This window comes from Penicillium concentricum (genome assembly GCF_028827145.1).
Source record: "Penicillium concentricum strain IBT 3081 chromosome Unknown utg000002l_segment0_segment0, whole genome shotgun sequence".
Classification (NCBI taxonomy): domain Eukaryota; kingdom Fungi; phylum Ascomycota; class Eurotiomycetes; order Eurotiales; family Aspergillaceae; genus Penicillium; species Penicillium concentricum.
In genome coordinates this window covers 7,449,172-7,472,386 of record NW_026622755.1, presented here as the reverse complement: position 1 = coordinate 7,472,386, position 23,215 = coordinate 7,449,172, and the positions used below count along the sequence as shown (strand labels likewise).

The window sequence follows — 23,215 nt, the reverse complement described above, 5'->3', positions numbered from 1 at the left end:
ATCCCGCTGCCTTTCCTCAGGACGTACATGGATGGGTTTCAAATTTGCACTCTCTACTCTGTACTGCCTGAATAGTGGCAGTTTCCCCTGTTTTCGATGCACTTTCCAACGTCAAAGATGTAGCCAAGGCAGTCACTCCCCGTCGCTCTTCCCTCGCCATGAAATTCGATCCGGTAGTTTTGAGCAGTCGGTTAGGTCCGCCTCTTCTTCCTCCATGCCATCGGAATCTGAATCCTATATTTTATTGGGCGGGATCGCTATTTGGGACCATGGCGGACCAAGATGAAACGGACATCGAGAAACAAGCTCTGCTGGAGAATGAATCCGAGGAGAAGTTCGAAAGCAGTGGTGGAGTGACTCCGACCGATAAGTCAACTCCTCGTCCATTCAAGAAATGGATGGACAGCTTTCGAGCACGGAAGCACGACTCTCCCGTATTCCTACCGCGGCATGTGGAGGGCTGGTCAGATGCATCTTCCCATGGCTCGCAAGGTCACCAGTCGAGTACATCGCACCAGTCCCAGTCGAGTGTATCCCACCAGTCGAGTACATCCCATCAGTCGAGTACATCCGGCTCATCGCAGCTTGGAACTGTCAAAACAATCACAGCAAGCATTGGAAGCCAGAGTTTGATAAGATCGAGGACTACCATTCACAGCCTAACAAACCAGAGCACACAATCAGATGTGCGTCATTCTGGTGACAGCTCTCGGCCAAGCTCAAGTCACCATGTTGACGAAGCTGCGGAGACACGGTCCACCAGACGGCGCCATATCCTACAGGAACTTGTCGAAACAGAGTCTGATTATGTACTTGGTCTGAAGGCTCTTATCGGGGTAAGCCATTGATCTAATTTTAATCTCTTAGTTTGGTGCTAATATGATCTGTAAACCACCAGATCCTTACGATCTTTAGCACGAGACGCGAGATCTATGACAACATCCAGGAGATCCTCGGAATACATGAACGCTTTTTGACCCAGCTTCAGACAGCATCTCCCTTGTCAGCATCTCAGGCTCAACAGACAGGCGCTTCTGAGCTTACATCTCGCGGGATCACCAAGCGTATAGGGACCCTTGATCTGGGTAGCCTAAGGGGGCTTCAGCAACGATCCTTGAGGACCCGTTCACTGAAGGCATCAATCAATCAACGCCTCATGGCACTCAGCGCTGAACCAACGGAGGTGCTGGAAGTTGCTCGTGAATTTGAAAGATTGGTAAGATTGGTATATCAATGGTACTGGTTCATGTATTGACTGGAAATTTTATAGTTACTTTCATTCCCTGTCTACGACCAGTTTTGCAGCAACTATGAACTATTGACACAGGATGTTGCTCTCTTACGCCGGTCAATTGCCAACTGGACAATATACGACCAGGGAATCGAGGCGCTTTCGAAATCGGTCGCGTCCACAGAGCGACGCAGGCAAGAGGACAACAAATCAATGACATTGAATGATTTGTTGATAAAGGTGTGTGGGTACGATCTGATGGGTGTTTCAACAACTGACAAGAAGATAGCCCATCCAACGTCTTTGCAAATACCCCCTTGTGCTACAAGATCTGCTCAGATCTACCCCTGTAAGTGACTGTCCGTCTGCGCATGATGGAATTCAGAAAGCTTTGGATAATATACGGGTGCTGGTGACACGGATCAATTTGGCAGCTGGAAACCCGATCAACAAAGATCGCATCCAAAAAACAATTGCTCTCCAGGGTAAGGTGGATATCTCGAAATCGGTAAGTAACCCAAGATCGCTTCATGGAATGAGCGTGACTGAATATTTTGAGCAGTACGCACTCCAGGATATATATAAAGACCTAGGCCCGCTGGTCTTGTGCGGTGTGCTCCATGTCACATATCAGATGCCCGAAACCACCAATGGAGAGTTCATGGTCTGTGTGCTTTTTCACCGCTATCTTCTCTTCGCCAAGGGAACCGATGAGTTGCATCGACTGGAAGCAGTGGCATGTATCTATCTAGACAGTCTCAAGATTGATACCCTTCAAAATGGACGAGGTGAGCAATTTTCTGATATTTGTGCTCGAAATATATCTAACCTTACCAGGGCTGTATTGCTACGGATGTTTATTTTCTTGGAAGCTCCTGTTTCAAGACCAAGATGAGAACTACGAATTCGTCCTTAGTGCATCATCGGCGGCGGAAGAAAAGCAATGGAATACTGAGATCCTCAAAATGTCCGCCGCTTTGGTCGAAACGGCCCAGCCCAGGACGTGGCAGCCAGGAAAAGATTCTTTTCTGGCCCTCCCACTGGTGCCTCTGGACCATGTCCAATACACAGTGTCTTCCATGGCGCGGAGGTCGATGGATTCCACGACAATGACCCGCAAGTCCCACGTTCAACATGTAGTCATCAAGAAAACGCACTACCCGCGCCACACCGAAGAACCAGTCACACAGGCCGAAGGTGAGATTGAACGGCCCAAGACACCTGTTGATCGCTCCGCATTGACATTGACTGCTCGCCGGATCGACCGAATCCGGCTGGAGCGAATAATCTCGGAGGTCTACACAGGAGATCTCCTTCCATCACCAGGAATGGTTCTCGGAAGGGGTGATCTCTTCCGACGTGGTTCGATCATGAGACGGCTCAGCCTTCGCCCAGGGTTCACCAGACGGTCTAGCGCCGAAGGTACCTTCCATTCAAGAACAGCATCAACTGAGATGCGCCCTGACGAAGAGAGCGATGCAATGGACAAGGAGGTAGTGGGTGGCAGCGAGATAGGGGAGGATAAGGAAGTTGAGGTTGAGTTACCTCAGACACCTACCACACCTCGGCGGTCAACATTCCTTTTCAAAGGCTCACCTAAGAATCCCGCATCGGCGGTTTCCTCACCGCGCAGCGAGAAGCGACGGAGCCAGGATGGAAGTGCCGAGTCATCTCCATCTTCCAAGAAGTGGTCATCTCCAAAGAATTTCTTTAGTGCCTTGACACCCAAGAAGCTGAAAAAGCCCCGGTCTCAAGTTGAGTGAAGTCCTTCCAAGGTATTGTTAGATAGGTGTTATCCTTTTGTTCTGGATGGTTCTGGTTCATTCGGGGGGATTGGAGTCCAAGGGGTATTATAATTAACTTGGCGAAAACGTAATTGTGGCTTGGATTACTCCGTATAGCTAAGAATACAAAGCAGATATCTAACTTGCCACTTGTTGAGAATTATCCCCACGTTTGGCGTCACAGCGGATCCGATAGCGGGTAGGGGAGCTATTATGACGTCGTGTGCTGCAATAGTTGGCAACTCACCGTGTGGGAAATGTAGTAAAATAGGGGACTAGAACCACCAATGACATGTAATGCTATCCACTGTGATTTAATTGTACAATTTAAACAAATTCAGAGCTCTCAAGAATGCGAACTTCTTTTGTTTGCATCAGCTCATAATGTGACGTCACTAGGCATCATCACCTGAGCTCCCACTTCGAGAGCTATTAAACCACCACCTTTTACCTTTCAATCTTCTTCACTCAAACAATTCTCTCTTCATTACTATTAACACTTCAAACCCTTTTTCAAACCCAATCCTTCAAATCCTTCAATATGGCCCGTGGAAACGACACCGCCTCCAAGATCTTCTATAAGGGTCGCTCCGACGACTTTATTGTCTTCGTCGACGACCTTGAGATCCTTAAGAAGTGGAAGAACGACCGCAGCATTCCCCTGACTGAAGTCCTCAATGGCTGGAAGATCTTCCTGACTCATTCGTAAGTGTTTTCAGCTCTTTTATCATTACGTCAGATCATTAACATCTGGATGCAGCCACGGAGCCCAGGGTGTCCTTGATACCGCCAGCCAGAGTTCTCTCCAGAACGAATTCGGCACAACCAAGGAGGAAGAGTGCATGGTCAAGATTCTCGAAGGCGGTGAATTCCAGGCCTCCACGGTAAGTGATTCAGTTCCACATTATTCAATTGAGTGTATACTAACTTTACTTCAACAGGCACGCGAGCGTGAGGGAGGCAAGAACGACTCCAACGGCAGCCGCTAAATCTGACCTTTACTCCCTTTGGGGCTAATGGGGACATCAGACAGTTGTCGATGTGTCACATTGAAGCACCTGCACACCTACACCCCTCTACTACCCCTCTACTACCCCTCACCTTGACCTCTTTTTGAGATATCCATATCCCTCGATCGTCCCTTGTATGGCACTTCGGCACATGATCCTTTCGGACCTCATGTAACACCCTTTATCTGAAGCCCTGGAATGGGCTAGAGGGAGTGATTGCCGTTTCTTGGGTTGTATCTTGATACTCACAGGCTTCTGCACCTGATATCATGAGATAATGAATGATGAGCGATTTCACTCGTCTACAAATAAATACAAACAATTTCTTTTCATCTTTATCTTGAACACCACATTCGTAAACTTCAAATCATTTAACAAGCAACAAGTGAATGATCACAGCTCAGGATAATAAACCTTGGAAAGCAACAGCAAGTGTTGACACCATATCAAACCTCCTCCTTAACCACCACCTCATCCTTAACAACAACAGCATCCATTCCTATCTCCGCCCTCCTATTCACAACCCAACTCCCCAACTCCGCCCAAACAGCCTCCTTCTCCGCGGGTTTCATCCCAGCCGCAAGCCCACTAGTCGTCGTAGCGACAAAGATAGGCGCACCGTCCCACCCATGACCACGCCCCATATTCTCCGTCTCCGCCTGCCACCCATACCGAAACTCCTCCTTCCGAATCCCCCTCCCATGTCTAACCCGCCAAACAGCCTCCCAAATACTCTTCCCAACAAGACAAACAACCTCAGGCCTCTGGGCCGCAACTTTAGCCTCCAGCACCGGCACACCGGCATCCATCTCCGCGCGACTGAGCATGCTCGCGTCGCGCGTCGGCCGCTCCACAATGTTTGTGTTGCCCACGCTGTACAGCGCGGGAAGCTTGTATGTGTCCGCCGGTATGTGCCGAATACTTGTTATCCCAGAGGAATACAGCAGTTTCCAGAATAGGTTTGATGGGTGTGCGTAGGCGTGTCCCGTTATCCCTGTCATTATTCCTGGGTTCACGCCTACGAGGAGGAGGATCAGGTTTGGGGGGATTGTGTCGCGGAGGAGGGATTCTGTGGCTGATGGGCCGGCGAGTGGGGGTGTAGGTGGGAGTTTTGGGGTTGGTTTGCTGCGCTTGCGTTTTGGGATGGGGGATGGTGGTGTTGCCATTAAGATTGATTGTGAGCGAGTGCTGCGCGGGCTGGTTGTAGTCGCCGACGCTGTTGTCTGTGAGACTGTTTTCTTGCGCTTTGGGCTGGACATGGTGGTTTCTGATTGACGGTCGCTAACTTGTGGTTTATATTCGGCATTGGTGGTGTTTATGCGGCGTTGCGATATAGTCGTACTCGAGGCACTTGGGGCTGAGTCTGCGGTCCCCTTATGCAGGAATTGCTGTAGTCTGCCATTGAAGCTGGTGATTTTGTTGACTGGGACATCCTCTGTTTCGAGGGCGAGCTCGTCTTCCTCGACTTTGGGTTGGGTTCCTGTAGGCGGAGGCATTTTGTTTGGTGTCAGTCAGATTGGTTAGTTATTGGGTTCCAAGCAGCCCTGAGTCATGCATGGCATATGAACACGACGCAAGACATTTATATCGGATCTTCTGGATCTTAAGCTCTAAATGTGAGGGTGGGTGTTATTGTCAACATGACGTGTTTCTTGGGTCTGGATAGAGTATCACGTGCCAGGCCAGTCGTCCTCTTGTTGATGCCTTGTTTATAAGGCATAACACTCACTAGTTAGTTATTGACCAGTTAACTACGCAACTATTCTGGATGCCATGAGAGGAGAACAGCGCTGTGACCTTCAATTGAACAAAATGACACTATAGACTACGCAAGTTGAGGATACAAGTGGGAGGAATATTCGGATAGTCCCGGCGCATGCTATATACTGTATGCCCACACCACCCAGAGAGAGATTAATGATAGAGGTAATGTCATTCTTTCAAGTCGTCAAGTTCGTTATGGATTAAACTATTTACATGATCTGCGTCTGCTGCATCCAATGCATCAGACCGAACCGATTTGTTATACTTTCAGTAGTCCATGCCGTTTCGGCAATGTCCAAGGTTCCGGGCAAACAACCTGTATAATCTCTTGTTAGCATGGGACAGACTATGTGAGAATATGCGGAAGAACATACCTCGCCTTCGCTGTAGGCCCAGAAATAGACACCGATGCCAATCAAATAATATATCGCAGGGTCGGTGCCTTGATAGAGAAGCGCCGCGAGGAGGGCGCTGAGGGGGTATATGATGAGACGAATTTCAATGCTGCGGTGTGGTATTGAGCCAGCAAGTGGCTTGAGAGGCCACTCCCAGGCTATGCCCACGAGGCCCATGATGAGGTTTAGGATTTGGAGAACGGGTATTGGGGCGACGGCCGCATCGAGGTTCCTGGAGATAAAGTCCCAGAATACCTTGGGCCAGATAAAGGCCTCGATAGCGCTGGCGACTTGATCTGTTTGTATTCTGTCAGCGCCGGCTTCAACTGGAGTTTTGAGTGGGTAACATACAAGCTGCCGCGGTGAGAATGATTAACCTCCCCCAGTGGTTCTTGATGAGCCGACCCATTGTGTTGAGCTAGAGCACTCCGGATGTGTGAAAAGTGTGTTGTGTATGTGGTAGAGCTTCGTCCAGCGAAGATCTCGGAGGAAATAATGTCACTTGGGTGTGAGTGGCAGAGTGTGAAGCTAATGTTGGGCGACAAATGCCGCAAACTCCAAATAGCTGCGACAGATTCTGTGAAAGATCACTTCATCATATGATCAACGAGCCATGGAGATGTATATTTGGAGAATCCAGAGCACATGGAGAGTGGATATTATTGCAAGGGCTTATCGTGGAAGCATGATCTCATATGGGGAAGAAAAAGCAGCATGTTCCGAGTGGCATGCTTGCAGGCGCGACCAGGTATAAGAATCTAAACTTAGATAACCGACCCCTCTGATCACTTTGCCAGGATGTGACTGTCGAGCGCCAAAAAAGGTGAATCGCTGCATGGGGTTGGTCCACATGCAAGAAGGATAGGGCTAAACTGTGACCCGCTCGGATACAAGTATTGTAGACCAATCAACGTCGGAGATCTCACCGAATCCTTGACAATCCCCTCTTTCTGGGCTCTTGAAGAATTGACATAGCCCGTGTGATTGGAGAGTGTGGGATGTGACGGAGCGGATCGTAGAGTGGATGTCCGCAAATCAGAAGCCGGAGCGCTTGGTCTTGGCGTGATGAACTGCAGTAGTACGCATGGAACACACAGGGGTCTTGATTCTCTCTCAAGTCTCATTGACATTCAAATTGTTTTATTTATTTCAAGGCCTATGTTTTTCTGGACTGTCTAGGTTGTCTGGGCTGTCTCGGCTTTGTACTAGAGACAGTTTGGAACATTCCAGATCAGATGACCACTGTAGCCCTGATTTCAATTCAGTGCAACACACCGTCTTTCTGCATCTTCTGCAGAGTGAACCCGTGTCTAGTTTAACTTTCCGTGCTAAGTGGAGATTTTCATCGGGGGAAAAAAAAAGTGTCGTTGATGGGGAAACATAGCTCGAGTCAGTCACTATTCTATATTTGGGCCAAAACCTCTACTCGCTAAGGATCCTGAACCGAATGACAGGTGTTTTCACCAATTGACTGTGGGTTACCCTCGGAACTCGTATGTGACGGGAAGACAGCGCTTGCAGGAGGCTTGCAATAGGTCAATCTCACATCAACCTTCTTTCCTTGGCCTCATTTAACGCAGCCCGCTCACGGCCACTCATCAGCCTCTCTGCCACCGGGGGATTAATCCCTTTCAAAGTTCGGAGTCGACCTATTTAGCTTACACCAGTTCAAGCCCGTCATTTTTAGAGCAAAAAGCCGATTCGGAATAGGATCGGTCGAACAGGGTGATTTCCTTTTTCGTACTAGACTCGCTTCATCGCGGGGAACGTGGCACGGTGGTCAGACTTCTACTTCGTACGGCGTATAAATCTCGTGTCATGATTGGCGTGCCTGCTACGAACGGTTTTTTAAAAATAGCAAACTTCGCAGTGTATTAATTAAAACAGAGGCCCAAGATCATAAGCAGGACCTTTGACAGCCTTGGAAAGAATCAGCCAAGATGATAGTTGAAAGAGACCAGACGAGGATTTTAAGCGACGAAGATTCTAGCCTCTAGAATTACTCTTTTAGTCTCTCCACTACCCAGGAGAATTTAAAAAGCACAGACATTATAGAATTAATCTATTGGACTAAAATCTACCGTAGTCTTTCGGTTGTCCGTAGTGCCCGCTGGAAGCGATGTAATTATAGATCGGCCCCCCTCCTCCCCCCCTGCAGCTAAAACTACAACACTGGGATTCTCTGAACCTCCAACTTTTCTTCATCCTTACTCATTGACGTCAACCATGTCTAAAACTTGAGACAGATAAAATATTACATTTTATCTCAATCCAGTAACCTCTTGTATTCGAGAGGACACGTGCAGGGGAATCCCCCGGCGAAACGCCAACAGCGCTCGCGACAAGGCGAACATCTCACACTCAGTTTCTATACATCTTGATCGAGCATCGCAAGCTACAAGTGTGCCTTTTCCAAGTACGCATTTAATAGTATTTGGAGTATCTCGAGGCTCTGATTCTCAGCTTCCAAGCAAAGGTTATCCTGGAAAATTGTGATTCGCGTCAAGTTCATGGAGAAACAACCACGTTGACGAACTTCGAAGCCACCGACTGTCAATATTGACATTGAAGTCTTGCTGCGAAACAGGATCAGGAGATTCCACTTTCGACAGAACTTCAGTGTATATTACCGGGTTGCTGGTCAACCGTCTCGTCACTCCTTTTATTGAATTATCACTTATCGCCTAAATTACTTGTCGCCGGTCGACATTCTTTAAAAAACGAGAAGAAATAATGGCCGCAACTTCAGACTCCTGGTTGAAGAGGGCGAACGTGACCGTTTCCGGGGTCTTGTTCCAATTATTCTTTTGGGGTCTACATATTGGTCTTTTTGCTCTGGGATGGTATGTCTCTCTACCAGGCTCCTAGATTACGTTGCTAACGTTCTTATAGGTACCTGCAGGCATCAAATCCAAAGTTGGCGGCGCTGAATATCCTTAACTATTCAGTCTGGATATCGCGAGGCGCAGGACTTGTGCTTTCGGTCGATTGCACCTTGATCCTATTTCCTATGTGTCGGAACATCCTCCGATGGCTGAGACCACAGATTAGATGGTTACCACTAGATGAGTCGGCGTGGTTCCATCAGCAAATAGCCTATGCTATACTAGTATTCACAGCCATTCACACCGCTGCTCACTACGTTAAGTAAGCTGCTTGCCAATCCAGCTTGTCGGGGCTGTTTTGCTAACACTAACCAGTTTCTACAATGTCGAAAAAGATCAAATCCGCCCAGAACGTGCAGTCGAGATTCATTTTACTCAGGCAGGTGGCATCACTGGCCATGTGATGCTCCTGTGCATGATGCTCATGTATACCACCGCACACCACCGCATTCGCCAGCAAGCATATGAAACCTTCTGGTATGCGCATCACCTTTTTATTCCGTTCATGTTGGCACTCTACACCCACGCCACTGGGTGCTTTGTCCGAGACACCGTCAACCCAATGTCCCCCTTCGCAGGAAAGCAGTTCTGGGATCATTGTCTTGGCTATGAAGGGTGGAGGTGGGAGTTGGTCATAGGAGGTTTATATCTCATAGAGCGACTCTACAGGGAGGTCCGCTCCCGGCGCGTGACGGTCATCACAAAGGTCATCCGTCATCCTTATGGTATGGTCTTCTTCTTTCCAAATCCTGGATTGATCACAGCTAACCAATAACCCTAGCCGCCATGGAGATCCAATTCCACAAACCAAGCATGAAGTACAAAGCCGGGCAATGGGTATTCCTCCAAGTACCAGATGTTTCAAGTACCCAATGGCATCCATTCACCATTACCTCCTGCCCCTTTGATCCATATCTCAGCATCCACGTCCGCCAAGTCGGAGATTTCACCCGAGCACTTGGAGACGCCCTTGGTTGCGGTCCCGCCCAAGCCAAAGATCTTGAAGGCCTCGACCCCAACGGCATGTACGAAGTTGCCCTGCAGAACGGACAGACCATGCCCGCAATCCGCATAGATGGACCATATGGTGCACCCGCAGAAGACGTGTTTGAGAACGAAATCGCCGTTCTCATCGGCACCGGTATCGGCGTCACACCTTGGGCATCTATTCTCAAAAATATTTGGCATCTCCGCTCAAGTCCGAATCCCCCTCGCCGATTGCGTCGTGTCGAGTTCATCTGGGTCTGCAAGGATACCTCTTCATTCGAGTGGTTCCAAGCTCTACTATCTTCCCTCGAAGCCCAATCCGCCAACGCGGCTGCTAACGAGGGAAGCACTGAGTTCTTGCGCATCCACACCTACCTCACACAGCGTCTCGATGCTGATACTGCTGCAAATATCTACCTCAACTCTGTCGGCCAGGCCCTTGATCCTCTCACCGAGCTAAAGAGTCGAACGAACTTCGGTCGTCCGGACTTCAAGCGACTTTTCACGGCTATGAAGCTTGGATTGCTGAATCAGTCCTACATGACGGGTCTGCAGAATTCTGGTACCACCGAGATTGGTGTGTACTTTTGTGGTCCTAATTCTGCTGCCATGCAGATTAGCGATGCAGCCAAATCTTCATCAACCAAGGATGTCCGGTTCAAATTCTGGAAGGAACACTTCTAGTCTTGTTAATGGTGCCTTTTCGCCTTTTCTTGCTTTTTTCTTGTTCTATATACGAATGACACGAGTCACGAATCTCCCTTTCTTTTTTATTGTTTTGCCATGATTTCATGGACTCTTCAGGTTGGCCCTTCTACGCTGGACTTTATATTGAAGCGAGGCATGAACCAGTCCGCCACGAGGAGCAGCGAGAGAAGCAATCACAACATACGTGGGTACCAGCGGGAATGCTGGGATGTAGGAATATATGGCAATAGACTTGACAATGTGCTTTGAATAATACTCTTTGGTTTTCGATGTGTCCGGAAATTGCGATTATAGGTCTACTAGCTCCTGAGTTCCTTTGTAAATGGAAGTTATCTGTATAGGCGATAATAGTATTATCTGGCAGTTCTTGGCTTTCTGCTGCCTGTATGAATTTATTTTTAGTACAGAGATTAGAGCATTATATACACCTCACATCATCAAGGATGCCCCTGATTTCGAGAACATGGTTCCTCAGAGAAAGTAACATCAGTAGTGACGACAATTCCTTCTTTGTAATTCTCTACCGAGTCAGCTCCACTCCCTCTCCTATCAAAAACAATATGCTGCTGGCTCTCACCCGTCGAATCTCGCCGCGACTTCCCCCAACCCAACGAGGACAGCTCATATGGATGTCTATTATACACATCCCCACCCTGACTTCTCGACGAAGTGAACAGACTGTTTCGTTTCGGCGTCTGACTAGTAGTAATCGAGCTGCTCTTTGACGAGAACCAGCGCGAGCTGCTAATAAGCGGCTTAATTCCCGGGGCGCAGATTGTTATCACAGAGACAAGGGCTTCGCGGGAGGCCCAGCCTAGGGCGGTTGATAGCTCGGAGATGTCCTTGACCGAGTAGTAGGCGCGGAGGAAGGCGGCAATCATGACGAAGATTCCGGATGAGAAGAGGAGGCAGAGGAGGAGTTTTTGGGTGAGTGGGATGCGAGCTGCTATGACGAGGGGAATGGGAATGGTTAGGATCGCAATATCGGTCCTGCTCAATTAGTTAGCTTGTATATTGCTAGAGAGGATTGGAAAAGCCCGTAACTTACGTGATGCTGAGTGTCTCGATGACGATATAGTTCAAGGGGCGTATAGTACAGTTATCTGTCGATGGGGTTAGTAACCACGTAATCAGCCCTAAATATATCGATCTCACCTCCAGCATATGGCTTGATTTGCCAACTCTTGTGTACTGGTTTGCAAATAAAGATGTGGAAAAATAATGACGCGATGAATGTGCAGACACAAAACACTCCAACTATCATAGTCAAGCGGTGTTGCCAGAGACCCAGTCTGTCGTTTCGTCAGCATAAGTTTTGAAGAGCTGTAAGTCGAGTATATGGACACACGTCAATCTGTTATAGAGAAACATCAACACCCCTTTAAATGACCACACCATGCAGACATAAGAGATCCAGGCAACAAATGCGTCGATCGATCCGATTCGTAGGGCTGCGACTTGGCTGTCGGGAACCTCCATCGCCATTTTCTCGTCAAGACCAATATTCGACCCATATACATCTGTCTGGAATTAACATGGAGCAAGGTAGGAATTTAGAGGAAAACATACCATTACAGAGGTAAAGGAAGACGGTGTGCATTGTCCAAAATATCTTTTTCTCGATCAGTACCTCTAATTATCTTGTTTGAAAAGCAAAAACAACTGACCGTAGCAAATCCTAGACAAAGGTCATCCCAGTAGAACTTGCCCTTTCCAAGTTTCCACCGCGCATATATGCGAATTGCAATGATAACCATCCCTATAGCCCATTCTGCGAACAACTCTGTTGTAACGTTATAGGCCATGATAATGGTTAATTCCTCTATTTTCTGACATTGGCTGAATGAGCAGGTGCTTGAGAGTTATGCTGAAAAGAAAAAAAAATCTCTGATAAACAGTGTCAATTTCAATCATCAAATAAGTAACGTAAAGTAAGAGCCTCGTAAAGTAAGTGACCCTGAAAAATCCTCCAAACGTACAAAAGTACCATCTCCCTTTTTTTTTTTCGCGAGCGATCGACTAGCGAAGCAATATGTATATGGGGCATCGGGAATACAATCGTATTCAAACCCGGATCTTCCGTACGGAGCACAGTTGTGGATATTCTCCCGGACTGGCGGCTGCTATAGTGTATGTAGTTCATGCCAAGACCCGTTGACACGAAGGATGTGAGACATATTATCTTGTAAAAAAAATCCCTGTACTCCGTACAGTACCGGGGACAGGGAGTTGGGTACATGCCGAAAGATGTTTGGTTGTCTTGAAGTCGATCAAAGCTTCATGGTGAAGAGGCAAAGTAGGGGGCAACTCACCAATGAGCAAATCTATAGACCTTGAATCGACGGAAATATATGGGGTTAGTGGGCATCGGCGATGCATACTCCCGATTCTTGTGATCCTCCTGAGTAGACCATTGATTTCTTCATTTCCCTTCCCTGTTGTGTACGCACAAAGTGTGGGTCAGGATACATAGGGGCGAAAAAGTAACGGAACAATTTCTATATGTGTTGTAGCATTAGCAGTCCCCGCCGAGTAAGAGTGCAGATCTCCCTTTCCACTTTCATATATTGTTCAAGACTGAGAGAGGAAAATGGAAATCACAAGTCTGTAATGGTCGAAATATCGAGAACAACTCATCCTGATAGGCCGCCATGAGCGAAGGTCAACAATAGCTTGCTTGGTGGGGATTGTTGGTCATAGAATGTCACGATGCATTTCGAGTCCCAAGTTTAGTAGGCAGCAGATATTGTGGCCTGATTTAAACGAAATAGTCTCCACAGACGTGCTGGTTGGCTTAGACGGAGAAGTCGGAATCAAAATATAGACCGTAATCACGTGACCATATTTGAGGACGCGAGATTTGCTCTCTCTCTCTCTCTCTTCTTCTTCCTAGTCTATCTCCAATACAACTGTATCTCTTCTCTCCCTCGCTCTAAGAAAACAAACTGATGGGCCGTGTGGACGCGTGGACCGGTTTGAGCTTCGGCCGAGCGCCTTGCCGTCGCCCCGCTCTTCCGCCCCCAGCGGAGACAATCCACAATGTTCTCGGTGTGGATGCTATGTAGATCTCGGGTAGTGCGATGAGTGAATCCTTCGCGTTGGGGCTATTGAATTAACTGGAATGATGGTCTTAGTACGGAGTACGGAGTATGTTGTACGGAATAGGATAGGTGACAGGAAAATATTTCCAATAGCTGAAACTCCCTCCTGCTCCTGTGGTTTCCCCTTCATTCATCTTTATTCTTAGCTATCTTGAACATGGATATCAAACATCTCCAGAGTCTTTTGTCGGAAGCCAAGGCTTCACTAGATTCGTATGAATCAACTCAAACAGACACCTTTCGACTTGAAGCACAGGAAAAGGCTGCGCAGCTAGTCCGTGCGCTGGAACGACCTAAAGATGCAATCCTGAAGCTGTCCTTTTCTGTAAGCCAAATATAATCCCCAAGAGTCATCGGAATATATTGCTAACCAATTGGAAAGCCCATCATTCTCATGGCCGTCAAGACGGCCCATGATATGAATGTATTCCCTGTGCTAGCTCAGGCCACGACCCCAGTGCCTCTGGCTGAATTGGCCGCAGCAAAGCCGGCAGACCCTCTTCTAGTCGGTAAGTAAATACTCAATAACGGAAAACATGTGATAACCAACTTGCTTTTAGAGCGCATTATGCGAGTTCTAGTCGCCAATGGCTTCGTAGAAGAGCCGGCTCCCAGCGAATACCTCCCCACCGCGCTATCCCGAGAAATGACCCAGCACACATCGATTGGCATCGTGGGATCACTGTAAGCTGCTCCAAAATTAAAAACCAGAATAATAGTATACTAATCCAACTAGCTTCAATGAGTTCCTGCCCTCAATCCAAAAGGTCCCCGAATATCTCCAATCTACCAATTATCGCAACCCAGACGATCCCATGTTCGCCCCTCTTCAATACACACACGATCTGAAGATAGATGGATTTACATGGCTCTGCCAGAACCCAGAAGCTTTGACTCGATTCAATAGCTTCATGGAAGGACAGCGGGCTGACCGTCCACACTGGGCGGACTGGTTCCCTGTTCGCGAACAGCTTCTCGATCACCCGGAAATGACTGCCGAGACGCCACTTTTGGTAGATCTTGGCGCTGGTCGTGGCCATGACTTGATTGGATTTAGGAAGAGATTACCGGATGCACCGGGTATTCTGGTACTGGAGGATCTTTCGTCTGTGATTGATGAAGTGCGTGGCGCACAGGATCTAGAGGCGGCTTCTATTGACACAGTTGCGCATGATTTCTTTACTCAGGTTCAGCCAGTTCAAGGTAAATATTTCTATGTGTGTATATGCATGCATTTGGATAGTGCTAACACATTTATGTGCAGGGGCACGCGCGTACTATTTTAAGAACGTGTTGCATGACTGGTCTGACGAGAAGGCGACCATCATCTTTAACAACCTCAAACCAGCTATGAAGCGTGGTTTCTCCAAGATCATCATGGAAGAGTATATTCTTCCTGATCAGAATGCTCGCTCGCTTCCTTGTATGACAGATCTCGCTGTGATGGTGTTCTGCTCGGGATTGGAGAGAACTCGTCAGCGCTGGACCAACCTACTATCGTCTGTTGGTCTGCGAGTCATCAAATTCTGGGTGCGGGAGGGCGACGGCTTGGGAATTATTGAAGCCGAATTGGCAGAGAGCTCATAAATAGAGTTGTGATCTTTGAGAAGAAAGGCCAAAACAAGACTCCGGTTTGAATACTTAAATAATCGCCTTGAGGAATGCTAGTATTGATTTAGATACGCATGAAATAAAACTTACACAAAGCGTCAGCACATCTATTCTATTTTGTATATGGCCACAAATGTTTCGGCTATGGCAAGCTAGATCAACACTGGGCACAGGTGATACCGGTCAAAGTGCTGATTGTATTTGTCGGGCGATCGGGGGGTGAGAATTCCATCATGTATGTGTAAGAAATGATCTCCGAGGAAGTAGTGGATTGGTCGACCGCCAGCATACACCCTTTGGGATGCGGCTAGAGGAGAGCCGACAAGCCAAATAGGCTCTCTGAACATGGACTCCGCGACGTACAATCCCGCCTGTGAAGATAGACTTGGATGGTTGTCTCTGACAAACTGCTCATTTTCTCGATATAAGTTACTGATTCCCGAAACGCGTCTGCTGATGAGCTATCTCTAGATGAGGAGACTGATAGACGAATCTTGATCAGCGCTGAAAAACTCGATCTACGCAATAGGAGAAGACATACCATGTGCAGATCGGGTTGAAATTTGCTCATTTGCGGCACCATCGAAAAGGATGTTGTTACGGTTACTAGCGAAGGGGAGGAAGAGGAAGAATCATTGTTGTTCAATCTAGCAAAGAGCAGGGTATTTATACCCTGTTTGCTACTACATATTAACCATAGATTAACTCTACCACCTACTATATGCAATTAGTCTTCTCACTCTTCTCACTTTTCTCTCACTTCTCCCTCACAATTATTACATGAACAAAGGCATACGTCTTTCAATATATAACCTACAGTAGCAATCGTACACAGGCTTTCTTAATGCAGAATTCGACAACCTAAACTTTCAGGCTGGACTAAAAAGTGAGTGCATGCGACCCTGAGCGCTATAACCCTTCGTATACTGGTTGATCCCGATGAAAACGTTAAGCACGTTTACGGGCGACCAAGTGTGCCATCTGGACACAACTATTTCATTGGGTTATATTGCAGGTCATGCTGTAAACTAGTCTAATTTCCTTTTTAGAAAAATCCAATCCAATCCAACGATTATAATTTCAGGGATCACGCCAGACGCCCGGAGACCACCCAAAAGACCTACAAGTTTGCCAACAGAATTCTGCAAAGGAATCACCTCTCCGAAGTCCGCGTGGCATTTTCTCAAGGCCACACCAACAGGTACGCAGCTGGCCACCAATCCGATAGTGACACCGAGAACAAAGATGAAGCAGGAATTTTCAATCAGCGTGTTGCTCAGGGACCGGCTATGCCTGGCCAAAGTGTGTCCCTTGAGGAATATTCCAAAGCTGCAGGAACACTAGGTAGACCGCAGCACAAGCAAGCTATTGAGCACCTATTCAGGTATCTACTAGGCTCAATTGATCTATACATCTGGTTCTTAAGCGATAGATCGTCTTCCAGACAGGGGGATTTCTACCCTCTATGTTGAGATCTCTCATAGTCACCTGACCTCCCTGTAGTATTTAAGCATAAGCCTCTCCCTACTTCCTTTCTTAAATTACTCAGTAGTTCCATCTACAGTAACTACCATCTATACCGTCTTGCTTGATCCATATCATCCTGCTTGGTCAATATCATCTTACTTGGTCAACACCAACCTGCTTGATTCATATCATCCTGTTTGATCTTATCTACTTTCGTAGGCTCGAACACTCTAGAATCGCTCTCTCGGGATACTACGATGGCGACCACGTTAGTCCTCCCTTTCTTAATAGAATATCAACCTCTGGATTCGTTTTTTACCTTACTAGTGGTCCTATTTCTTAGGCCTCTAAGAAGCAAGCCTATGTTGCACTTTCTTCCACGAAATCTGAGTATATTGCTCAAGTAGTATCAAGCCTGGATGGTTCAGAGTGTTAAACTAGTGTACTATATACTCTAGGCTGCCCTATTACCCTACGCTTCCTTGGCTTCACGTTCCTTCACTTCTTAGGTACCCCTTTTCTTACTGACTAATACCCCGTATACAATGAGAGAGTTGTGTCCAGGTGGCACACTTAGTCGCCTGTACCTACTACCATGTATGGTTTCACCGACCAAATAACAGTACCATCTAGAAGTAGGCTGCTCTGTGGGCTCACAATACCGCGAAAGCTATCGTCGATGAGATAGCGCTATATCGCAAAAGGCTTGGACAATCACAAATACAGTGTTTGGCAAGAAATAGCATACTGGTCCTGAAAAGCTCCAGCGAGGATGTTGAACCACTACTAGTATATAGCTACCACACAAATGTCATCTAAAAGCCATTCGAAGGCCAGCCGACATATGCCCTGCTACAGTTTGTATCCTCCTCGAAAAGAAAGACATACATACCGAGGTACACCATCTAGAAGAAACCACTGGGGCTAGAATCACCAAGTGGGGTAATATTAAAAGGTGATCCAAATATAATCAACAACGTGAGACCAGCTACCTAGTTCACGTTGTGAGAAATCCCATAGAAATGGTGCGAGATTTGGATCTACATAGTGGCAGTAAAAGCATATCGGTAGAACCAACATCATTTTTATGAGACGTGAGAGAACCAGAGTTGATCATCAGAGCGCGAGATCATTCAAATGGCCAATAACGCTGGTACTCGGCTTTTTACTCATCCGCCCCAGGCAGTTGCTTTAGTATTTGACCTTTGACTTTGTCGAGGGCAGCTTTGCAATCATCGTATCGCTCATGCTCGATGAAGCCTTTGTCCGGCCACGAATCACCCATTTTCTCCTTGACCTCCGACACAAGCTCAGTTCCTGCTACCGCCTTATCAATATCCAGATTGATGCGCTCGACATCCGTTTCCGAAAACTCAAACGGAAATGGAATGTCGCTAGTGACACCAGGTAAGTCCGTCCACGTGTCTTTCAGGTCAACTAGAAGTGATAGAAAGTGTGCCTTCGCCGAATTCGAACATGCGCCGGGCAAGAAAAATCAGTCCGTACGCTGCTGTCTTTCGAAATTCGACTGCCCGATACAAGTCGGGATTTTTAGCATGCATGTGCTTTCGCCATCCGATGAACATTTTTCGAACAGGATACTCGCGCAGAGCCGCCAACCACTCTTCGGGAGAAAGCCTAGAGAGTGTCGGCCTTGGTGCTAGATCGAGCGTCTCGGGCTCAAGGCCATCCTACTCAAGGAAAACTGGGTCGGGATTATGGTTGAAGAGGGGTCAGATGTGGCAAGACTGCCAGTCAATAATACCCGTGATCTTTTCGGGGTTATGTGGGTCCACAAAGATGTTGTCATCATGTAGATCGTCATGCCATGTGCGTGGGGTGGTGATCGCGGCATCCTTTGGGATATGGACATTAACGACCTTTCGCTTTCTTTTCCGCGACGGGTTGGTACAATTTTGGACCACAGAATAAGGCAACTGTTTAGGTGGTTTCAGAGACCGGATTGCTTTCATCTCTCTTGTTCCGACTGCTTGCAGGTACTGCGTTAGAGAAGCCCCTGCAAACTCGTTAGTGGCCGTGAGAAGAAGATACAGACTGTAACATACATGGTCCTCTGTCAATATCCAAAGTTGATCGACGCATATATCACCAATCTCGACCAGGGGCTGGGCCAATAGCAAACTCTGAATCTTTAATAGCCACGCCATCCTTGAAATAGTAGTTGCCCGCCGAGGACTGCACGTCTCCCGCGTAGTACAGGCTGCGGTAATGTGAGAATGAAATGCTCAGCCATTTCTTCTGCAGATAGAAATGATCACTTTGAGCTTTTGGGGTAGTTGCATGGTGCTCCATACTTGAGACAGCGGGATACCTTCAATCTTATCCATGATAATAAATTCTGCTCAACAGGATGCGATTTTGCTTGCGAGTTCCATGCGTGGACACGAGGTGCTGGTGTGTCAAGAATCTTACTAGCCTCCCAATCCAGTCGCATTAGCAAGACTCGGCGGCGATGGAGTTCAAAATGAACTTACGAAATCCATCGTGGCGACTTCACTGGCCGTGGTAAAGTGTGGAACACCAGCATTGGGATCAGGCACTTTGACTACGACTTCTTGGCCATCTTCCATAGTCATAAGGTTTGCTTTGTTGAACATGCCGTCAGGGTACTTCTTGATGGAAATGAATTTAGCACCACTGACTGAGTCTGCCGCGACTCTCGCAAGCTTGTTCAAGTTGAATTTGATCTCTCGACTTCGAAGATTCCCCGCCTCATCTACAATAAACCGGCCTCTTGTGAATTTGAAGAATTCATCGTTTGAGTTTTAGTCTGATCGAATGAGTGATATGTTAAATCGCGCTTAGGTGGGTGTGCTTACCTGACTGGGAAGAGTTCATTCTGGCAGTACATTGGAATAGCGGTGTAGCTTTTGAGATTGACTGGCCATATTGCCTTGGGTTTTGTATCATGCTTCGGGCGTAGCACCACGTACGTGCGGATTGTGGTCGGCACATATCCCATGAAATGTAATGGCTATAATGGTGCCTTCTTCCGGGAAACCGCATGGCGATTGATCAGGTGAGCATTTTAGTATCGAGAAATTCGGTGGTTAACAGTGAGACTGGAGCTGGAAAGACTGCTTTGGATGTGTTATCGATGAGGCAGCAGGTGGCCCCTGTCACACAGTCAGTTGACACGTGACCTGCATGATTACCATCCGCTCTTTATTCGCATTTAAGATTTGCCAAGGCCGTTGAGCCGCAAATCTTCTCCACTCTCCTTCTCTTTCACTTCACTCCACTGTTATCCTTTCTACTTAGGTACCTTTAAACCATCATGACTGGGGTTTTCACTGAGATGAGGCCCAGGCCTCCACCTGTCTTGCTTGAACAGTCCCCCAAAACTCCTTGCAAGCTCGAAACCAGCGCTTCGTCGGAACCACCTACTCAGTGTGCCACGGCCACAACATTGCATACCAACCTGTCAAGTCTCTCCCTCAGAAGCTCAGGTCTTCCATCTCTTTATCAACCTCATTGCATATCAACCTCTCAAGCCTCCCCCCAGCAGCCCAGGTCTTCAGTCTATTGGTCTCTATCAACCTCATTACATACCAAACTGTCAAGTCTCTCCTTCAGCAGCTCAGGTCTTCCATCTCTTTATCAACCTCATTGCATATCAAACTTTCAGCCCTTTTGGGCATTTCCAACCATTTCGTCATTTCAACCACTTCCACCCTTTCGACGCACCACACCATATGATGGCCAGTTCCCGTCGACGAGATGTTCCGAGGTCGAAGGCCTACAGCCAGGGCCACAAGGAGCTGAGTGACGGCCCATTATCTCGGGAGAATGTAACCATACTTCCTTGCCAACGAGAGGACTCAGTTTTCTGGAAATGGGACCAAGTCAGAGATGACATAGTGAGACGCATCGACCTGACACACGTCTCCACAGTGGCCTGCTACCGTGTGGAGACCAGCCACAGCCCAAGCAAAACCAATCCGACCATCATTGTTTCTGGGAATCACGCCAGATATCCGGGGGCAACCCAGGAAGCCCGGGATATTATCAACGCAGTCCTTTTGAAGTACAAGCCAGTGGAGGTTCAAGTCAAGTTTCTTGAAGGTCAATACAGCAGGTACGCATCCCACCTATCAGAGAGAAATGCTCCAAAACGTGATGTCGATGAAGCCGGGTCAAGAGTGTTTCACGACGATATCATTCAACTTCAGTCATTGCCAGGGCAGAGTCTGGCTCTCCATGGAAATGACAGCACCTCTGGCACGCTTGGGGACTTCTTTGAACTCAAGTTTCCCGGATCGACGCACTCAACTGTGATGGGACTCACATGCTTTCATGTGATAGATCCAACAACTGCGCCCACAGTTAATGTGAGAGAGGACAAGGTAGAACAATGGCGCAAAAGCGGCATCAAGCCCGTCGACAGAATGGCAAGGGAACTGAAAGTCGATCACCCCAGCCCTCGTGCCATCCGAAATAAGACCCGAGCGCTAGAGAAAGAAATCGATAAGATCCAGACTCCAGAGTACAATCTGAACGAAGAACTCGTTAGCTATGGTGTGGAACTCAAAAGGGGTGTCAAGACGAGGCATCTGGAGGCAAGCAAACAGCTTAGACACTTGAGAGCGTTACTAGGGAACCTCCAAGCCTTCGATGCAAATTTTGGAAGGGTATGGGCTGCCTCTGGTCTTAGAATAGGCCAGGCGGCAAGTATTGATGGCGGCAATAATGACCTACCCACAGTCCATGATTGGGCATTGATAAAAGTTCCCAGGGAGCGGGCGGTGCGTAACATTGTGAGTTTTTCTATGTTTCGAGATCCACTACGCTTTATCTAACTGCTCGATAGACCCCAGAAGGGCACCGACTAAAGGGAGGACCGGTACCCGAGCTTGTCGACAAGCTCGAATTATGTATTTCGGGTCAAAGGTCGGGGTACTCCGAAGGGTACTATAACTCGCTTCGCCCAGCGAGAATCCATCGAAATGAGGTAGATGGAAAAGACTCGGTGATTGTTATCATTGAGCATTCAATACTAGCCAAAAGTAACGAAGACTCCTTTTTTTCGAAGAATGGAGATTCTGGATCTTTGGTTTACACCAAAGACCATGTGGTGGTGGGATTGCTTTTTGCGGGCGACCTAGATGCGCCATATACTTCGTGCTTTACTCACATCCACGATGTGGTTACACACATTAAACGTGCGACAGGGGCGTCTGAAGTCTGCTTGTGGGAAGGCTGATGGGTTTCAGGTTATGAGGCTAGCGGATTGCGGTCTTTCCTTTCGCATTTTGCTTTTTTCCCCCCTTGCATATCCTGAGGTGCCAACCTTGGACAGTTGTTGATACCCAATTATCCATAGCGCGTCATGCATACACAGCTTGTTTTATTGACGTTTGTAGATTTCCTTTTGTATTTCTCCTGTATCATTCTACATATACAACAGGCTGTGGGGTCCACTACGCCAGCCTATGTACAAGCCCGTATAAAGCATGAGATTATTTTTCAAATCAAAAGCGATAGCTTCATGAACTCGCTATATACCCTACTCTAAAGCACCTATAATATCTGGATCGCTCGTACCTACATCCCGTAGGGAAAGTCTAGCACTACTATAAAGATCACTTACTTATCATCTTTCTATCGGTCTTTTTTAAGGTCTTTTAGAATATAACCACTAACTATTCCCTAACATTGTTAGTGGCACACCTTCAATACGAGCTATCGTAGTGGGGGACGTCGTCCTCCACTGCGTATTGATTCTGCTTGTCCATTATTTACTACATAGGTACGTAGTTTTATTATACAAGTAGCAGCTAGATACAGATTGACAATGTAGACTCCTACGCCTCCCTGATTTCACTTCTTAGACGACGGTTCCAGTTCCACTTGTATGCCTTGGTAAGTATAACGTGGACTTGCGAGCGCTAAATCGACCCATGTGCCTAAGAGCATACTGCCTAAAGCGTTCCCCTCTTCATATGGCGACCGGCGCAGGGAGTATTGTCTATCCAAACCACCGGCAAAGGTAGGAGAAGAGGGTTAGTTTAAAACGACCTTGTCAACAAACGAAAGTATACTAATTCGGCTGAATAATGATTTTATCTCCACTCGACTCGACGTCGCCTTACACACCTCGCCGAGCCTCGTTTTGATTATCCCGAAAGATACCCCTGATATTTTGCGTACGATACGCCTATGAGAATTTGCGCACGATGCGTCTAATAACGTTTTATGAGAGCTTTCGAGTTTTTGATACGGTCGAAGGGTATCGACCCGGGACGGTCGAT

The 23,215-nt window shown here is 47.5% G+C and overlaps 9 protein-coding genes across 9 annotated transcripts; 5 read left to right on the top strand and 4 right to left on the bottom strand.

Moving 5' to 3' along the window:
* Positions 1–269: 269 nt before the first annotated feature.
* Positions 270–2,994, top strand: N7517_006554 (putative Rho guanyl nucleotide exchange factor; the record flags this gene model as incomplete). The annotated part of the gene is made up of 6 exons (XM_056724284.1): positions 270–836; positions 899–1,216; positions 1,271–1,471; positions 1,521–1,739; positions 1,794–2,019; positions 2,069–2,994. The coding sequence occupies 6 exons, from the start codon at positions 270–272 to the stop codon at positions 2,992–2,994; spliced, it is 2,457 nt and encodes an 818-aa protein (XP_056580534.1).
* Positions 2,995–3,556: 562 nt separating this feature from the next.
* N7517_006553 (SBDS family protein) lies at positions 3,557–4,004 on the top strand (the record flags this gene model as incomplete). Its single annotated transcript, XM_056724283.1, has 3 exons — positions 3,557–3,720; positions 3,776–3,899; positions 3,957–4,004. The coding sequence occupies 3 exons, from the start codon at positions 3,557–3,559 to the stop codon at positions 4,002–4,004; spliced, it is 336 nt and encodes a 111-aa protein (XP_056580533.1).
* A 467-nt stretch (positions 4,005–4,471) lies between these two features.
* Positions 4,472–5,521, bottom strand: N7517_006552 (mismatch-specific DNA-glycosylase; the record flags this gene model as incomplete). The annotated part of the gene is made up of 1 exon (XM_056724282.1): positions 4,472–5,521. One exon carries the CDS (start codon positions 5,519–5,521, stop codon positions 4,472–4,474), a length of 1,050 nt encoding a protein of 349 aa, XP_056580532.1.
* Positions 5,522–6,048: 527 nt separating this feature from the next.
* On the bottom strand, positions 6,049–6,593 carry N7517_006551 (uncharacterized protein; the record flags this gene model as incomplete). Its single annotated transcript, XM_056724281.1, has 3 exons — positions 6,049–6,105; positions 6,164–6,480; positions 6,536–6,593. 3 exons carry the CDS (start codon positions 6,591–6,593, stop codon positions 6,049–6,051), a joined length of 432 nt encoding a protein of 143 aa, XP_056580531.1.
* Positions 6,594–8,917: 2,324 nt separating this feature from the next.
* Positions 8,918–10,740, top strand: N7517_006550 (putative NADPH oxidase (NoxA); the record flags this gene model as incomplete). The annotated part of the gene is made up of 4 exons (XM_056724280.1): positions 8,918–9,027; positions 9,077–9,331; positions 9,385–9,794; positions 9,851–10,740. The coding sequence occupies 4 exons, from the start codon at positions 8,918–8,920 to the stop codon at positions 10,738–10,740; spliced, it is 1,665 nt and encodes a 554-aa protein (XP_056580530.1).
* Positions 10,741–11,201: 461 nt separating this feature from the next.
* Positions 11,202–12,569, bottom strand: N7517_006549 (uncharacterized protein; the record flags this gene model as incomplete). The annotated part of the gene is made up of 6 exons (XM_056724279.1): positions 11,202–11,754; positions 11,813–11,867; positions 11,920–12,056; positions 12,113–12,284; positions 12,334–12,376; positions 12,432–12,569. 6 exons carry the CDS (start codon positions 12,567–12,569, stop codon positions 11,202–11,204), a joined length of 1,098 nt encoding a protein of 365 aa, XP_056580529.1.
* Positions 12,570–14,022: 1,453 nt separating this feature from the next.
* On the top strand, positions 14,023–15,452 carry N7517_006548 (Plant methyltransferase dimerization; the record flags this gene model as incomplete). The annotated part of the gene is made up of 5 exons (XM_056724278.1): positions 14,023–14,190; positions 14,248–14,374; positions 14,426–14,549; positions 14,602–15,068; positions 15,130–15,452. The coding sequence occupies 5 exons, from the start codon at positions 14,023–14,025 to the stop codon at positions 15,450–15,452; spliced, it is 1,209 nt and encodes a 402-aa protein (XP_056580528.1).
* A 2,656-nt stretch (positions 15,453–18,108) lies between these two features.
* Positions 18,109–19,815, bottom strand: N7517_006547 (phosphotransferase enzyme family protein; the record flags this gene model as incomplete). Its single annotated transcript, XM_056724277.1, has 5 exons — positions 18,109–18,380; positions 18,709–18,998; positions 19,054–19,202; positions 19,439–19,697; positions 19,784–19,815. 5 exons carry the CDS (start codon positions 19,813–19,815, stop codon positions 18,109–18,111), a joined length of 1,002 nt encoding a protein of 333 aa, XP_056580527.1.
* An 844-nt stretch (positions 19,816–20,659) lies between these two features.
* Positions 20,660–22,167, top strand: N7517_006546 (uncharacterized protein; the record flags this gene model as incomplete). The annotated part of the gene is made up of 2 exons (XM_056724276.1): positions 20,660–21,721; positions 21,775–22,167. The coding sequence occupies 2 exons, from the start codon at positions 20,660–20,662 to the stop codon at positions 22,165–22,167; spliced, it is 1,455 nt and encodes a 484-aa protein (XP_056580526.1).
* Positions 22,168–23,215: the final 1,048 nt, after the last annotated feature.